This window comes from Colobus angolensis, unplaced genomic scaffold (assembly GCF_000951035.1).
Source record: "Colobus angolensis palliatus isolate OR3802 unplaced genomic scaffold, Cang.pa_1.0 Scaffold150, whole genome shotgun sequence".
NCBI classification, from domain to species: Eukaryota; Metazoa; Chordata; class Mammalia; order Primates; family Cercopithecidae; genus Colobus; species Colobus angolensis.
The window spans coordinates 7,537,197-7,555,980 of NW_012114600.1; the positions used below are offsets into that span (position 1 = coordinate 7,537,197).

An 18,784-nucleotide genomic window follows, 5' to 3' on the forward strand; every position below is an offset into this window, starting at 1 on the left:
TTGTGAGATCTAAAAATCAAAACAAATGAACTTATGGGCATAAGGGTGGTTACCAGAATATGGGAAGGGTAGTGGGGGTGGGGTGGCGGGGAAGGTAGGGAAGGTTAATAAGTACAAAAAACAAAATGAAGAATGAATAAGACCTACTATTTGATAGCACAATAAGGTGACTATAGTCAATAGTAACTTAGTTTTACACTTTTAAAAAACTTAAAGGGTGTAATTGGATTGTTTGTAACTAACAGGATAAATGCTTGAGGGGATGGATCCCCCATTCTCCATGATGTGCTTATTTCACATTGCATGCCTGTATCAAATCATCACATGTATCTCATAAATACGTATACCTTCTCTGTACCCACGAAAATTAAAGATAATGAAAAAGATCTGTCATGTGCTTTATGATACTTTTAAGTGAACTTTTATTTGTTTTCTTCATCTTTTTTCTTTTTTCTCATTATTCCTTTCTTTTTTTTTTTTTTCCAGAGACAGAGTCGTCTTATGTTTCCCAGGCTGGCCTCAGTCATTTGTTTTGTTTTGTATAAAGTACACAGGAATCACTCAATAAAAAAACTAGTTTTACGGGGTGGCGGGGGGGTAGGTGTTTGTTTGTTTGAGATAGGATATCACTCTGTCACCCAGGCTGGAGTGCAGTGGCACGATCTCAGCTCACTGCAATCTCCATCTCCCAGGCTCAAGTGATCCTCTCACCTCAGCCTACCAAGTAGCTGGGACTACAGGCGTGCACCACTAGGCCTGGCTAATTTTTTGTATTCTTTTGTAGAGATGGGGCTTCACCATGTTGCCCAGGCGGGTCTCGAACTCCTGAACTCAAGGGATCCACCTGCCTCGGCCTCCCAAAGTGCTGGTATTACAGGCATGAGCCAGCGCGCCTGGCCTAGAAAATATATAGTTCTAATCCAAAGTCTTCTAATCACTTCTGTGGATTGATGTTCTGCTCCAAATTACTTCCATGAATATAATCCGAAGATTTCAGTGTTCTTTTTTTATCACGTTTTTCCCAGTTACTAAGGTGAAATATCAAGTCACCACTTCATTTTGAAGTTGCTCCTCCTCATTCTCATGCCATTGCAGTGCTCTTAGAAATATTATTTTTTATTTCGCTGATGGAAAGTAATAATCGTTATTTATAGATGAAAAGATTGTGTTTCACTTTTTCTCCTGTCTTCCTCTTCAACCTAAACCTTTGAAACCTGCTGAACTTATTCCTATACGCTAGCTACAATCAATGTCTTAATATTTAATTCCCAGAAGGACTTACACCAAGACTGCATACATAGTAGAATTTATGTTTTAAATTGTCTATACAGTTCATGTAGCTTCAGTCATAATTATTAGGAATCAATCCGGTAACAAATAGAGAGGTGTAATTGGACATAAATAGTTAAATAGTAGTTAACAACTAGTGATTGACTTCTCCTATGGGCCAGACACTGTTGTAAGCCACCGGATACAGTAATGAACTGACCCTGCTTCCATAGAAATGTTACAATCAACCAGAATGATCAATAGTGTTTTATGTGAAGTCTCTTCGTGTCTATCATTCTGCTTGGAGTGACAGCTGAAGTTTTATATTTATTTTTCCTACCTTAGTATTCTTTTTGCCCAGTACCTTAATGTATTATTTAAAAATTTTTTATTTGTATGCACATTTTTATAACACCTCAAATTATTATTGGAGTCCATTTTTAGCATACATCCAATAAATGTCACTCTTTTCTACAAAAAGTGAATAGGAAATGGGCTTTCCTTTGCCTCAGCACTTTCAAGAATGCAATTTCTGTTGGAAATCAGAAAGTCAATACTAAGGATGCAAAGACAGAAACCATTCTGAGTAATTAGCAACACACATTTTGCGGGGCAAACTTTTGAGAGAATGGTGCTTACATATTTTTTTAAAAAGGTTAATAATCAAAGTGAACCTTGAGGAAACAACCAGCCAAACTCAGAATGTGGAAAATTCAACAGGACAAATAATCCAATTTCATCAATAAGTAAATGGCAAAAGAAAGAAAGGCGATTTTGTTAACATCATAGCTCATTCTGTAATGAGTTGAGATACAGAAATGTGCATAGAAACCATGAATTTTAAAGTAGTATATTTAAAAAGTAAAGGTGAAAAGAACAGTAAGGTATGAAAAATAAATAGGAGAGAGAGAGAGAAAGAACTGCTATGGATTGGGAGAATTATAACAGACAAATGTACCAAATACAACGTACAACCTTGTTACAATCCTGATCCCAACAAACTAGCTATAAAAAGACAATCAGGGAAAACTAAACACATACTAGGCACTAGATAACAAGAAAATATTGTTAATTTTGAAGACATGATAATGGAATTGTAGTTATATTTTTAAAGTCCTTCTATATTAAAGATACATATTGATATATTTATAGATAAAATGCCAATGTCAGATATTTGTCTTCAAATATTTCAGATACATTTATTTGCGTAGTTTAAAAGTAAGTAAAAGATAAATAAATATAGCAAATCTTGAATCACAGTATGTTTCCAATAGGGTTTATTTATTTATTTTTTTTTTTTATTTTTTTTTTTGAGACGGAGTCTTGCTCTGTCGCCCGGGCTGGAGTGCAGTGGCCGGATCTCAGCTCACTACAAGCTCCGCCTCCCGGGTTTACGCCATTCTCCTGCCTCAGCCTCCCGAGTAGCTGGGACTACAGGCGCCCGCCACCTCGCCCGGCTAGTTTTTTGTATTTTTTAGTAGAGACGGGGTTTCACCGTGTTAGCCAGGATGGTCTCGATCTCCTGACCTCGTGATCCGCCCGTCTCGGCCTCCCAAAGTGCTGGGATTACAGGCTTGAGCCACCGCGCCCGGCCTAGGGTTTATTTTTATTTGTTTATTATTATTATTATTTTTTGAGATGGAGTCTCACTCTGCCACCCAGGCTAGAGTGCAGTGGCACGATCTCAGCTAACTGCAACCTCCACCTCCGGGATTCAAGTGATTCTCCTGCCTCAGTCTCCCGAGCAGCTGGGATTACAGGCACCTGACACCACTTGCAGGTAATTTTTGTACTTTTAATAGAGACAGGGTTTCACCATGTTGGCCAGTCTGGTATTGAACTCCTGACCTCAAGTGACCGGTGTCCCTCAGCCTCCCAAGTGCTGGGATTACATGGGTGAGCCACTGCTCCAGGCCTCTAACAGGGTTTAAATGAATACAAATAATATTCTCATTTTACAAAAACACCAACTGAGGGAAAATTTTATTTGAGAGTGATTTATTTGGGACTGTGGTTCTAGGAATCAGAAGGAGAATGGGAAGAAGAGAAAAGTAACAGAGGAATGCATATTGATTTGGCTACCACTTTTGTATGACAGGGCGATCAATCTCGAAAGAACATCTGAAAGCCTAGTGAAATGCTCCTCAGAATCATCCACTGGGGAAAGAAAAGGGAAAGCATTTGTCAATCAAATCCCTTCCCCATTAGTCAAGAGGTAGGTCACAGGGCATTACTACCTCTACACAAGCACGAATGCTAAGAGTTCCTGTGAATATCTAATGACTAGGCATACTTCTAGCAGGAAGTAAGAGGTACCCAATGTCTGCCTAAGGCAATGTGTTGCCAGGTTGCACCTCAGTGAATCTGGTTGAATTCTTCGTGGGAACTAGTCTTCACAACTAAGGCCAGAATAAGAGGATTAGAAGTGGCACACAGGAATTGTTGCAATACAATCGATTCTTTGTGCCTACCAGTCATATCTCTTTTTGCTTTGCATTAAATCCAGTCAGTTACAGAATCCCCTACAATATGGTGGCCAGCTGGAATCTCTATAAAGACTGAATGCAGGAAAGTTAGTGAAACGAGCCGCAGTCCCCAGTGCAACACCAGATTCCAAGGCCATAATTGACATAATTCATCTCCTTCTTGCACTAACAATTTCAGAATTATCTGACCCTGGGCCTACTCCTTGGTTGATCTATGTTGTTTGCTTTCTGGAATGACCTATACTATCTTCCATAAGGGGTTTATACCCCTGATTTCTTTGTGTTTGGCAAATTGTGGTTGCTACGATTTTCCATTCACAATTATCACTGGGCCTGTGACACCAAGAGACTCCCAGTGAACAGCTCCTAGACATCCTGTAGGTCCTAGATATACACCTCCCTGTCATTATTTTGTACCAATAACCCTAGGTCCTAAAGATAAAAACCAAGAATAATTACCACTACCAGTACAACTGTTCTTTGCCTACTGTTTGATTTCAGGATTGTAAGTGTTCAAATGTGACAATATACAGATAACCAATAAGATAACCAGAAGCCAGTCACAGTGGCTCACATCTGTAATCCCAGCACTTTGGGAGGCTGAGGTGGGCGGATCACTAGCTCAGGAGATCAAGACCGTCCTCGCTAACACGGTGAAACCCCGTCTCTACTAAAAATACAAAAAATTAGCCAGGCGTGGTGGTGGGTGCCTGTAGTCCCAGCTACTTGGGAGGCTGAGGCAGGAGAATGACGTGAACCTGGGAGGCGGAGCTTGCAGTGAGCCGAGGTGGCGCCACTGCACTCCAGCCTGGGCGACAGAGGGAGATTGTCTCAAAAAAAAAAATAAAAAAAAAATACTTGGAATGTAGTATTGAACATGGTAAATAGAACAATTAGAAAGTGGTAAAAGAACAGGTCATACATGGTGTTATTAGCAGCAGCAGGTGACACTATACTTTTGTAAACTTGACCTCAAACTATGAATCACCTTTAATTACATACAAAACAAAACAAAAAACCAGGTGGGTAAAGGTCTCAAAATACAAGTGTTAAATGAGATCTTCTTCTCATAAATCATTTTCAAAAACTCTAATACCTGTGTTAGTTTTTTTTCTATTTAAAATAATTTATACTTTTTTCTCACTCAATAAGGATTTGAAGGAAATGTGTTAAACTAATAATTTGTTAGCAAATGTGAACGGGACAAAGCTTTTTCAACAGAAGATTGGGCTCTTATCTACTTCAGCAGTTATATTTAATCCAGGTGCATTTGTTTACTCAGTAATGCCTCCATTTATTTTTGCATATCTGTGATAGCTTCTTATATGAATTGGCCTTAATCCCTAAAATAATCTTATGAGGTAAATAACTGCGGAGGTGTGGGAAGTAGTTTACCCAAGGTTAAACAGTTACTAAACACCTAAGCCAGAATTTCAACTCAGACCTGTTGCCTTCAGAACCATCATCTGGAATAGTAAAAAGGTATTGTTCAATTTATAATTATAAATATTTGTAGGAAGTCTAGGTTTGGATTCTTTGGATTGTCATGTTGTGATTCCAAACTAAGAACAAAGGTGTAATTAAGAATAGACAAGAAATTCACAGGCAGGCGCTTTCAAATTGCCGGCTTATATACTATTCCATCATTGCCTGTTCTATCATAGGCAGAAATAGAACACATATCTAATTTTTGTAGGTTGTAAATCAAGGTACCTTCATCTACCATGGCCAAATAATTGTTATTTGAGTTAAATCAGAACAATCATATGCTCTCCTGGGATTTTGATATGTGAGTAAAGTGACACAAGGATGGAAAAACAGGTAGAGCATAATCGTTCCAGGGCCAGCATTCTTATAACACAATCAAGCAGTTCAGGCAGCCATGATCTCCTTCCAATAAACTTCTCTTTTTTTTCCGCATACATTAGACCATCAGTTTCTGTTGCTAGCAATCAAAGAATCTCAAACAATACATAATTACAACCCACCAAGATCACTTCTTTCTCCAAACCTCTGTTATATTGACAACCCACACGGTACAATCCACCATCAATGTTCTCTAATTCTATCCAGGAATGTTGCCATCTGAGCTTGAGTGGAAACTACTTTCTATTTCTATTATTTCTTTCTTTGGGGTTGCCTGACATGACCTAGCACAGGGCTAAGTGTTAAATTGATGGATAGACTTTTGAAACGTATTAAGATAGAAAAGATGGCAAGGGGGATAATATGGGTACGGAGGAGAAAGGAGGCGAACATAATGATCAGGGAGAACCAAAGCAGAAATCCAAAGCCTTCTCCATATTCCCTGCTTCAATCTACTCATACTGTTGCGAAGACATTGCTTCTCACGGGACAGCTGTTCAGACTAATAGTAAGTACATGAAAACTATTCATGTTGGTCACGTCAGTTTATGTAAACATAATACATCATGATCACATTTTCTTTGTGCAAATATAAAAAAGTTACATAGAATAGTATTCTCTTCTTTCTCTGCCACTAATGGTTTTAAAAAGTACTAAGAAACTTGGCATAAAGAAAATAATAATCTCTTATTTGATGCCATGAATATAATATTTTTTAAGAGTTTTAAACATTTTAGTTGGGTGGCTTATTTTCCTCATTTTGCAGAACATAAACAATTCATTCCACAAAACGTTCAATGCAAAAGGGTGATTACTTACAGTATATTAAATTGTTGAAGGAGAGCCTGTACTGCTGAAGTCATTCTGAAACATGAATTAAGAGAATTTGTGATTTATAAGGCATGGGTTTTTTCAACTTGAATACTGAGAAAACAGAAAGAAAGGGTAGCCCTTTGAAAAAAAATGCTTAGATTTTTAGAAAATAGTAACTCTACTGGTTAAATTATGTAATGTCTACCATTTCCTTTTTGCTTTTATCCACATTAATGCATGGCTTCTAACAAATACAAGGGTGGACTCCATCTCAGAATGGCCTCATTTACTTTGGGATAAATTAAACATCACCTCACAATGCCTACCATGCTTTCTTTAATTCTCATAATTTTACCTGAAACTTTTCCTAAAGATGTGTTATTATGGTAAAATACATAGAGATAACTAAATTAAACATACCTTTGAATGTTTTGCACAAAGAACATTTTCTGAAACTAGCAATTGTCTATGAAGTCATTCCATTTTGAAGGATGTTCATGGACTTAACCTCTTACAAAACTAAATAAAAATTATTTGAGGAGTTAATTCAGAAAATGTATAAAGAAATTAAAAAAGAAAAACAGAGGATACAAGAAACAAGGCCTGCTATGTCTGATCCAAAAGAAGTGGGGAAGAAAGTCCAAGATGCTTGGACAATTCTCCTTAGAGTAGCAAAATTCAAAGATACAAGGTTGTATTTACATTTTTATTCATCCAGCTACATTACTTGATTCAATAGAAAATATTTATATATAGTATGTATATTTAAAGTATGTATGTTTACACATATACAATAGTATATGTGCTTATTGTATATGTGTCAAACACATATACAAAACACTATTGTATATGTGTAAACATACTTGGCTTTGTGAACCCAAAGGTATCTGAGACAAGTTTCAATCAATTTAGAAAGTTAATTTTGCCAAGGTTAAGGACACGCCCATGACCCAGCCCCAGGAGGTCCTGATGACATGTGCCCAAAATAGTCAGGGTACAACTTGGTTTTATACATTTTATGGAGACACGAGACATCAATCAACATGTGTAAGATGTACATTGGTTCGGTCCAGAAAGACCAGAAAACTCAAAGCGGGGGTGGGCTTCCATGCCATAGGTAGATAAGAGACAAAAGGTTGCATTCTTTTGGGTCTTTGATAAGCTTGTCACTGAATACCAAATTTACATGTGAGAGTAGGGGTAGGAGAATAGTCACTAATGCCTTAGTCTGGTTCCGTGAATCTGTAATTTTATGTAAACAATAGGGCCGAGGAAGAATGATATGCATTTGTCTCAGGTGAGCAGAGGGATGACTTTGAGTTCTGTCCTTTGTCTCGCACCTGTGAAGATAAGCCAGGGTGAAATTCAACAGAACTGTTTTAGGGTAAAAATCTTGAGGTCCACAAGGAATTTCCTTTTTGGAACATTATAAGGGAGATATGTAGCTTTTTTATCTTTGTAGCTATCTTATTTAGAAAAAAAATGGGAGGCAGGTTTGCCCGATGCGGTTCCCAGCTTGACTTTTTCCTTGGGCCTAGTGATTAAGGGGCACGGAGATTTATTTTCCTTTCAAAGATTTTAGAATGAAACTACAATGTATACAAATATAATTCTAGTGACTGTAAGCCTTAACTATAAATACAATAACTCAATACACCTAAGAAAAACTAGAAGGCAGATGGGAAAGGAGAATTGAGAGGTAGGATGGGCATGCTAAATGTCTCTTGGCTTCTGAGTAGACAATCAACAGATGCTGTTGAATGCTGTTGGTAAATCTAGAAATGGCAATCACTGACTGTGAAACTAATGAAATGTGTTTCAGGAATCCTGACTTGCAGGGGCCCTTTGCAAAGCATTGGGAGGAGCCCTAACAATGTGTAGTTGTAATTCTGTGTTATTTTTCTTAAAGGGGTGTGCTCCCAGATGAGTAAATTGGGTACCCACAAAATTTGGATCCACTACCGAGCTTCTCCCAGTTTTGGAAGGGACCTATGCATTTGGAGGGCCAGGAAGCTAAAGTATCCTTAGCTGTAGGGTAAATCTATCTTCTTTGGCAACCACCAACATAACTAAAGACAGAAACCATTGACATTGGTTGCTTCAGGGGATGATCTTGGTAGAGTTGGGGTGGGGTGCAGAAAGAGGCAGGTGTGTTCTTTTCATTTTATAGACAGTGCTGTGATTTTACTTATTTAATTTTACCCTATTATCTTAAAGATATATGTATTTTTAACAGTGACAATTAATTTACAATTCATTAGTCAACATGCTCTTTTCTCTTTCATGCATACAAAAGCCATAGGTTGAAGGCAAAAGACAGGACTACAATGTATGTATGTATGTATGTATATGTTTTATCAATTTTTCCACAGGTGTTGAGACATTCCTTATGTTCTTATACACACATCTATTCTGGCTTTGGTGCTACCTTTCAAGTTAATAGAAATCCCACATGGGAAAGCAGCAGTGAGTAAGATAACAGGAAATAAAAATATCTGGCCTTATATTCTAGTCCTTAGGATGAGCAACCACGGAAAGGATCAGCAATGACCTTTTCTCATCAAATAAATAGTGTTATTCATAGGACTCTTAAAGATATAGGAGTATTTTCTTTTTATAAAGAGTTTTGTCTTAAATGGAGTTTCTTCTTTCCCAAGGTGCTTAAAAAAAGACGTTCAATATTTTTATTATAGAATCCCTGTAGTATTTTAACACCAAGATTTTGCTTTTGTAAATAGCTAGTAATATTGTTTGGGGCAGATGTATTTAAAAGTCTTTGGAGAGTAAGAAAATGATTTATGCAGATATTTCAAAATATCTAATACATTTCAAAATATCTAATAAATTTCAAAATATCTAATAAAATTTCAAAATATCTAATTAATTATCTTGCCAAAATGAGTTGTTGCTTTTTTCTGGTAATTGGACTGCTCTTTACCTGCCATTGAAGGAATGCAATTGTAAGCAGACACTAACTCCATGGCAACATTCATAGATCAGCACTTTCCTTTCCAATACCTGAGAAACATAATTTCTCTGAAATACTGCTTAGACTTTTCTCCTGTTAGCAACAGACTAGATGACTAGTGGCAAAATAAATGTTTAAACATGTTTAAAAACAATGTTGAGTCATTCAAGGACTTAACCAAGAGAGAACAGCCTTGGCAAATGAAGGGAAAGAAGAGAGGAAGACACATAGATTTCCTCCAAGCCTTGGGTGAAAGCAGATTTGCCAGGAGCTCCCAGCTGATAACTGGGGAAGTCTCACTGCTTTCCTTTTGCTTATCTCCTAGGAAGCTTTGTGAAGGATGGCAGAATATAAAAAGAGGATCTAATCTAATCAATCAATGTGAGTACTCATCTTTTGCTTTATTCACCACTTTGCTTACTTCCAGCTGAATAGTCAATATTATTAGCAACATTTTTATTACCTTATGAACTTGAATATACATTTGGTATAAAAGACTTGCAAATAACAAAAGTATTTACCTGGGAATTTATAGATAATTAACCCTTGGTTTGTAGGGTTTTTAAAAAAATAATAATTTATTTTCAACTTTGGCTAGGAAAGACTGCATGAACATGTATAACAACAAACTGACCACTACCAGGTATTGTGAAAAGTTAGGCCACTTTAAGTGAAAAGATACTAAGAAATGGAAGCATTACATATTAGACTGTTAAACATTGCATAAGGGATCATAAATTAAAAGAGCTTGTTGGTAAAATGAAGGTGGAAGGTCAAAGAATCTCCAAAGTCCCCTCAAAGGTATATTTCTTTGAGTAACAGGAAAAGGCTACATGAGGAAATTCAGAAGCAGAAATATAGAGTTGAATTTTTAAAAATTATAAAGTACTCTTGAAAAACACAAAGCTATAATGGCATGGTGGCCTACAGTTGGCATGAGAGGTAAGCAGTGAAAACAATGGTCTATCTGTAGGAAGGAGTAAAAAACTTGCCTTAGGGAACTTGTGGAACAAAGGAACAAATATAAGAATACGTAGGCAAAATTACCTATGGGTGGAATGTTCATTAGATAAATTATTTTAGAAGCAGGCCTTAAAAGCCCCCAGAGAAGCTGGTGATAGCAGAATTAACAATAAAAATGGAAATTACATGAAACAAATGGAAATTGTTTTTGAAATTAAAAAATGAATTATTATTATTATACTGTAGCAATTAAAAGTGCTAGCAGGAGCAGAATACCATGCAAAATATTGAAGACTAAATTAATGATTTAGTATCATATTCTAGAGTTCAAAAGATTAAGAGAAGAGAGGAAAACATCAAAGAGGTTCAACAAAAAAATTTATTAAAAGTCCATAAGACTCTAGAGATCTCATCCCTACTATTTCTCCAAAAGCATCTCACCCCGCATCACCTTCCTACCCCTAGCAAGATGCCTCGTGTTCTGGTCACAGCTAATTTTCACATTTTTGTTGTTGTTGTTGATACAGGGTCTCCCTATGTTCCCCAGGCTGGTCTCAAATTCCTGTACTCAAATGATCCTCCCATCTGGGCCTCCCAAAGTGCTGGTATTATAGGCTTGAGCCACTGCACCCAGCCTATTTTATTTCTTAAGACTAAAAATTAATTCCAAACCAAAAAAAAAAAAAAAAAGCTCTGCGAGGGAAGGGACTGTGTCTCTCCTATTCACTGCTGTTATCCCAAGACCTACTATCATTCTTGGCATGTAGTAGGTACAAAATAAAGCGTGGTTAAGTTGGGCATGGTGGTTCACACATGTAATCCCAGCACTTTGGGAGAACCAGACAGGAGGATGGCTTGAGACTAGGAGTTTGAGACCACCCTGGTCACCATAGCAAGACCCCTGTCTCATAAAATTAAAAAATTAAAAAAATTTAGCTGGATGTGGTGGCATGTGCCTGAAGTCGCAACTACTTGGGATACTGAGGCAGGAGGGTTACTTGAGCCCAGGAGTTACAGGATGCAGTGAGCTACGATTGTGTCACTGCACACTAGCCTGGGCAACAGAACAAGACCTTATCTCTATTTAAATAAATACATAAAAAAGAAAGGTTAAATGAATGACTTAATAGATTAATAAGCAAAACCATGAAAATTATATGATATAAACTATAATGGAGTAGGTAGACAAACGTTTCTTCTAAGGCTGCCTTTTGCAAACACAGTATGTTTCCCCAGTCTCTGTGAAATTCTGGCACCACTATTACCAAAAGTTCCTGGTATATCTGCCAGGAATCAAGGACAACAGTCAGTAGTGGACCCAGAGGCTAAATAGCCGCAAGTCTCTGAGAATTGTGTACAAGAACCAACGGTTCTCATGCTGTGATTAATTGTGTACAAGGACTGGAGAACATTTCTATTTAAGAAAAGCAAGCAAATTTGTTCAACTACTTCCTAGTGAGTAGCTATGGAGAACATACTTTATTCCAAGCACTAAACCAAGTCCACAGAAGATAATGAAGAATATAATGTAATATCTGCTTTCGTGAAACTCAGAGTCTAATAAAAGAAACACACATATACATATACAGTTTTCTTCAACCTTCAGAATTATGTTCTTGAAAACTCAGTGACAAGATAATTTGTAGGCTAAAAACAAACTAATTTAAGAGACAATAGAAATGTGGCGCAAAGTTCATAATGAAAACAAGAAGTTCTTATTAAATGTGAGATATTTATATCTTTAGGAACAGTTTTTCATGGCAAAAGGATCATTTCCTATGATATTAAAATTTGAATTCAGTTTATTAAGTTTTATGTTCAATAGACAAATACATTCTACTTTGCATTTTGGCAGTTTATTTAATCTTAATTTTAATTTTTTTTTTGAGACAGAGTCTTGCTCTGTTGCCAGGCTGGAGTGCAGTGGCATGACCTCGGCTCACTGCAACCTCCACCTCCCAGGTTCAAGCAATTCTCCTGCCTCAGCCTCCCGAATAGCTGGGACTACAGGCACACCCCGCCATGCCCAGCTAAATTTTTTAATTTATTTTTATTTTTTATTTTAGTAGAGATAGGCTTTTACCATGTTGCCCAGGCTGGTCTCGAACTCCTGAGCTCAGGCAATTTGCCCGCCTCAGCCTCCCAAAGTGCTAGGATTACAGGCTTGAGCCACCGTGCCTGGCCAATTTTAATTTTTGAGACAGGATCTTGCTCTGTTTCCCAGACTGGAGTGCAGTGATGCAATTATGGCTCACTGCAGCCTTGAACTCATGGGCTCAAGGGATCCTCCTGCCTCAGTCTCTGGAGTAGCTGGAACTAGAGGCATGCGCCATGACACCCAGCTAATTTATTTTATTTTTGTGTAGAAATGGGGTCTCACTATGTTGACCAGGATGATCTCAAACTCCAGGCCTCTAGTGATCCTCCTGTCTGGGCTTCCCAAAGTGCTGGGATTATAGGCATGAGTCACTGTGCAGAGCCAAATTTTAGCAGTTTCTGAATAATGTTTGATAGGTTCCATTCAATATATTAAAACATTTTTAAACTATACTTACAAAATATTCAATTTCCTTCTTAAATATTTCAGTTGCGTATCTTAAAATCCTCTCAAATATAAAATTAGTTCTTAAGAGATGATAAGCTTTTAAATAATTTGATTCTTAAGTTCTCTTAAATATTTTAAGTTACCCTTAATAAAGTCTAAATCAATAACAAAAGAAATCATTTTAAATTAGAATTAAATGTTTCGTATGTTTCTCTAAAAAGCCAATTTTCTTTTTTATTTCAAGGACATTCCAAATATGCTCAGATTCCATAACATAGAAATATTAATATGATAATTCTGATTTTCTTTAACAGTTCTGTACTTAATTCTAAATATTCTAATAGAGGATGCTTACTTAGTAAGGAAATAATTACGTCATCTTAAGACCATTTCAGCATCGCTTTCCCAACACTTGAGCTTTCACAACCAGAGTTTTTGGCTCTTTTGGATTCTTATTAGGGGCTCATGGAACAGGTTTAGCATTACTTGTTTTTTTATCACATATCAGTGTGACTTATAGCCCAAATAAATCACATCATTGGGTTCAGCTTACAAGTATCTGATTCTTCCACCAACTCCATAGACATCTCACACTCCTAGCCTAGCTGCTTATATTGCATGGTTGGTTTTGTCCTTTGTAAGCACTTAAGATGTATACATGCATTTCCTGGCTACCTTTGATCTGGAAGGAGTCTAATATTTAAAACGTATACTTCCTATTTCCTAGGACACACAACTCTTATTGATACTATGATGATAATTCAATTTTAAATATTCCAATGGCTTAGTTCGACAATTCAGTTACAACTTCTGAATCAGTCAGAATTTGAGTTACACTGCATGTAACAAAAATTCCAAAGATCAATTGTTTAAAAAAAATAAGTACTTTTAATTTTCTCATGTATGAGGAATATAGAACTGGGCAGAAAACTGCTGACATGGCAGCTTCATTATGTTATCAGATACACAAATCTTTATATTTTTCACCCAGCCTTCCCATTCTTATGGAAAAAAGATATTGCATGCTTAACAACAAACAAACAAAACAAAATGAAAGTCCGCATATAAAATAGGAAAAAAAGTCCTTTTTAAAAAAATACTTATGTAAGCATTTAAGCTTTATAAACAGCTTTATTGGGTCGGGCATGGTGGCTCATGCCTGTAATTTCAGCACTTTGGAAGGCCAAGGCAGATCATGTGAGATCAGGACTTGAAGACCAGCCTGGCCAACATGGCAAAACCCCATCTCTACTAAAAATACAAAAAAATAGCCAGGTGTGGTGGTGGCTGCCTGTAATCCCAGCAACTCAGGAGGCTGAGGCAGGAGAATCGCTTGAACCCAGGAGGCAGAGTTTGCAGTGAGTCGAGATCGTGCCACTGTACTCCAGCCTGGGCAACAGAGAGAGACTCTGTCTCGAAAACAAAAACAAAATAAACAACAGCAACAACAACAACAACAACAAAAAACAACTTTATTATAGTATAATTGACATACAAGAAATTTCACATATTTAAAGTGTACAGTTTGGTCACTTTTGACATATGTACATACCTGTGAAACCATCATTACAATCAAGATAATGAAATTAACTATCTAGATCAAATATTTCCTCAAAACTTCTTTGAAATCTCTTCCTATTGTTCTCCCCTACTCCCACCAATACCATTCCCTGACAACCAATATCTGCTTTCTTTAGCTATATATTAGTTCACATTTAATATAACTTTATGTGAATGGAATAACAGACCCAGCATAGTGGCTCATGCCTGTAATCCCAGTACTTTGTGAGGCTCAGATGGGAGGATCACTTGAGTCCAGGAGTTCGAGACCAGCTTGGGCAACTTAGGGGGACCTCATCTGTATTATAATTAATTAAATAGCTGGGAGTGGTGATGTATGCCTGTAGTCTCAGATACTTGGGAGGCTGGTGTGGAAGGATTGCTGGAGCCAAGGAGGTCGAGGTTTCAGTGAGCCATGATTGCACTGCTGCACTCCAGCCTGGGTGACAGAGTGAGAACTTGCCTCAAAATAATTAAATAAATGGAATAACAATATGTACTGGTTTGTCTGGTTTATTTAGTTCAGTATAATTATTTTAAGATTCATCTATGTGGTAACATGTATCAATAGGTCATTACTTTGTACTGCTGATTAGTTTTTTGTGTATAGATACATATTATAACTGCTCATTTGTCTTTTTATCTGTTGATGCACATTCTGGTTGGTTTTGATTTTTGTCTATGACAAGTAAACTTCTGTGAACATTAACAAGACTTTGGATGGACTTATGCTTTCATCTCTCTAGCAAATACTTAAGGTTAAATGATTGGATCATATAATATGTATATTTTTAACTTTTTAAAGAAAATGCCAAAGTATTTTTTTAATAGTCATGGCATTTTACAATCCTACTAGCAGATGAATGTTCCAGTCCCACCACATCCTCAAAACACTTGATATGGTCAGTAGGTTTGACTTTTAGGCATTTAATTAGGTGTATAGTAATACCTCATTATAGTTTTAATTTACATTTTCTTAATAACTAGTAGATTTCAGGCATCATTTCATGTATGTATTTGCTATCCTTAAATTGTCTTTGGCAAGGTATTTTTTCAAATATATTTTCCATCTTTTAATTGAGTTGCTTGCTATTATTGAGTGTCAAGAGCTTTTTATATATTTTGGATATGAGTCCTGTATCCCATATATGATTTGCAAATATTTCACCCATCTGTGACTTGTCTTTTCATTCTTTAAGAAGTGCCTTTTGACAAAAGAACATCTAGAACTAATAAGGTCTAAGATTAAGATGCAAAAATTCATTATATTTCCCTAGAGTTTCAATGAAAATGTGGATGCCAAAATTAAAAATACATGCCACTTATGATCACTAAAAAAAATGAACTACTTAGATGTTAATCTAATATAACACGTATTGGACTTGTATACCCCAAACTACAAAATACTGATGAAAGAAATGAAAGAATATCTAAATAAATGGAAAGACAAACCGTGTTCATGGATTTGAAGACTCAACATACTCAATATAGTAAAGGTATCAATTCTCCCCAAATTGATATACAGGTTTAACACATTTCTATCATTAATCTCAGTAAGAATTTTTGCAGATATATATAAGATTGAAACCCCGTCTCTATTAAAAAAAAAAAAAAGATTGTTCTAAAATGTATATGGAAATGCAAAGGAACTAGAAGAGCTGAAACAATTTCAAAACAGAAGAATGAATGGGGGAAGAATCAGTTTACTCAGTTTCAAGACTTACTAGGTAGTTGTGGTAATGAAGACTGTGTGGTATTGGGAGAAGATTAGACATATAAATCAATGGAGCAAAATAGAGAACTCCAAAATAAACCCATAAACAGGCCTAGCTAATTTTTGACAAAAACGTAAAAGCAGTCCAATAGAAGAGAACATAGCCTTTTCCACAAAGCTGGTGCTGAAGCCAGTGGAGATACATAGGCAAAAAAAAAAAAAAAAAAATATTGACCTAAGTCACATGCCTTATACAAAAATTAATTCACAATGGGTCAAGAGATTAAATATAATACATAAAACTATAGCACTTTTAGAAAAAAACATAGGAGAAAATCTCTGGAACCTAGGGTTAGGCAGAGTTCTTAGACTTGAAACCAAATACATAATCCATACAAGAAACAAAATGATATTAGACTTTGTCAAAATTAAGAGCTATTAACTCTCTGTTAAGAGATAAACAGAAAGCTATAGATTGGGAGAAAAGATTTGCTCACTACATATCCAAGTAAAGATTAGTATCCAAAATACATAAAGAATTCTTGAATATCAAGAGTGAAAAAATAAACAATCCAATAAGAAAATGGGCAAAGGGCATGAAGAGATATTTCACTGAAGAGGATACACAGATGGCAAATAGGGACATGGAAACAGGGTGACCATGATTAGCCTTTTAAAAATGCAAATTGATACCATAATGAGATAACACTGCACACCTATATAAATGGCTAAAAGAAACAAAGAGACAACACCAAACGTTGATGAGGATCTGGAGGATCTGGATCCAGAGAATGAAGGAATGTAAAATGGTACAACCACTCTGGAAGGCATTTTGGTACTTTTTGAAAAAAGTAAACAAGCCACTTACCAAACAAATAATCCAGCAATTACATCCTTGGGTATTTATGTCAAATAAATGAAAAACTTATATTCACACAAAAACCTGTACACAAATATTTATAGCTATTTTATAAGTAATAGCCAAATGCTGGAAATAACCCAAGTCTTCAAATGGGTGAATGGTTAAACCAACTGTGGTATACCCATACCATGAAACACTACACATCTCTCTCTCTATGTATATATGTAAAAAATGAAGTATATATAATGAAATATATATATTACATATGATATATATATATAATGAAATATATATATAAAATGAAATACCCATAAACAGGCCTCGCTAATTTTTGACAAAAATACAAAAGTAGTCCAATAGAAGAGATCATAGCCTTTCCCACAAAGCTGGTGCTGAAGCCAATGGAGATACATAGGCAAAAAAAAAAGAGAATATTGATCTAAGTCTATATATATACACATATAATGAAATACTGATACATGCAACAACCTAGATTAATCTCCAAAGAATTATGATGAGTGAAAAAAGTCACTTCCAAGAGTTTGTATATATACTGTATGATTCCATTTAAATAACATCCTTGAAGTGACAAAATTATAGAAATGGAGAACAGATTATTCATATCTGAGGTCAAAGAGAAGGTGAGGGCAGGAGGAAAGTCAGTGTAGATATAAAAGGACAGCACAAGAGATCCTTGTGGTTATGGAAATGTTCTGTATCAGTGTGAATATCTTGGTTGTGATATTGTATATTGTGCTGTAGTTTTGCAAGCTGTTGCCATTGGGGGATACTGGGTAAAGGATACATGGGATTGTTCTGTGTTATTTCTGACAATTGCATGTGAACAAGTACAATTAAAACATAAAGCATCTTTTGAAGTAGACGGATTTCCAATTTTGGTGAAATCTAAATGATCAGTGTTTTTCTTTTAGGGATTGTGTTTTTGGTATTTAATTTAATTAAGTAATTTTGAGACAGAGTCTTACTCTGTCACTCAGGCTGGAGAGCAGTGGCGCAACAGGACTTACTGCAAACTCCGCCTCCCAGGTTCAAGCAATTCTCATGCTTCAGCTTCCCTAGTAGCTGGGATTACAGATGTGCATTACCCTGCCTCTCTAATTTGTTTTTTTTTAAGTAGAGACTGAGTTTTGCCCTGTTGGCCAAGCTGGTCTCGAACTCCCTGCCTCAAGGGATCCACCTGCCTCAGCCTCCCAAACTGATAGGATTACAGGCGTGAGCCACCACACCTATTCATTTAATATTATATTTAAGAAGTCGTTGCCTAATGCAAGGTAGCAAAGATTTTCTCCTAGATTTTCTTCCAGAAGATTTTCAGTTTTAGATTCTCACCTTCCATTCTATCATCCATTTTGAGTTAATTTTTGTACATGACTTAAGCTATGGATTGAAGTTTATTTTTCTGCCTGTGGATATCCAAATGTTCCAGCATCATTTATTGAAAAGATTGTCCTTTCCCCACTTAATTGTCTTTTGCTGTGTTGAATGACTTCAGCTTCAACCTTAGGAAAGAAGAAAAGGAACAGCAAATGGTGTATTATCCTTCTTTTAATATATTGAATATATTGTTGGATTTGATTTGCTAAATTTTTGTTTAGAATCTTTGTATCTATGTACATAAAGAAAATGTTTTGTATCTCTCTTGTAATTGTCTGGTTTTGGAATCAGGGTAATGCTGATCTCAGAATGTGTTGGGAAGTATTTCATACTCTTCAATTTT

At 36.2% G+C, this 18,784-nt stretch overlaps 1 protein-coding gene across 1 annotated transcript in view; it reads left to right on the forward strand.

Moving 5' to 3' along the window:
- The first annotated feature begins 5,984 nt into the window (after positions 1-5,984).
- Positions 5,985-18,784, forward strand: part of SLC2A13 (solute carrier family 2 (facilitated glucose transporter), member 13) — a 426,909-nt gene continuing 414,109 nt past the window's right edge. The window contains exon 1 of the mRNA XM_011936118.1: positions 5,985-6,129. Within this exon, the coding sequence (XP_011791508.1) occupies positions 5,985-6,129 (145 nt within the window). The remainder of the gene's footprint in view (positions 6,130-18,784) is intronic.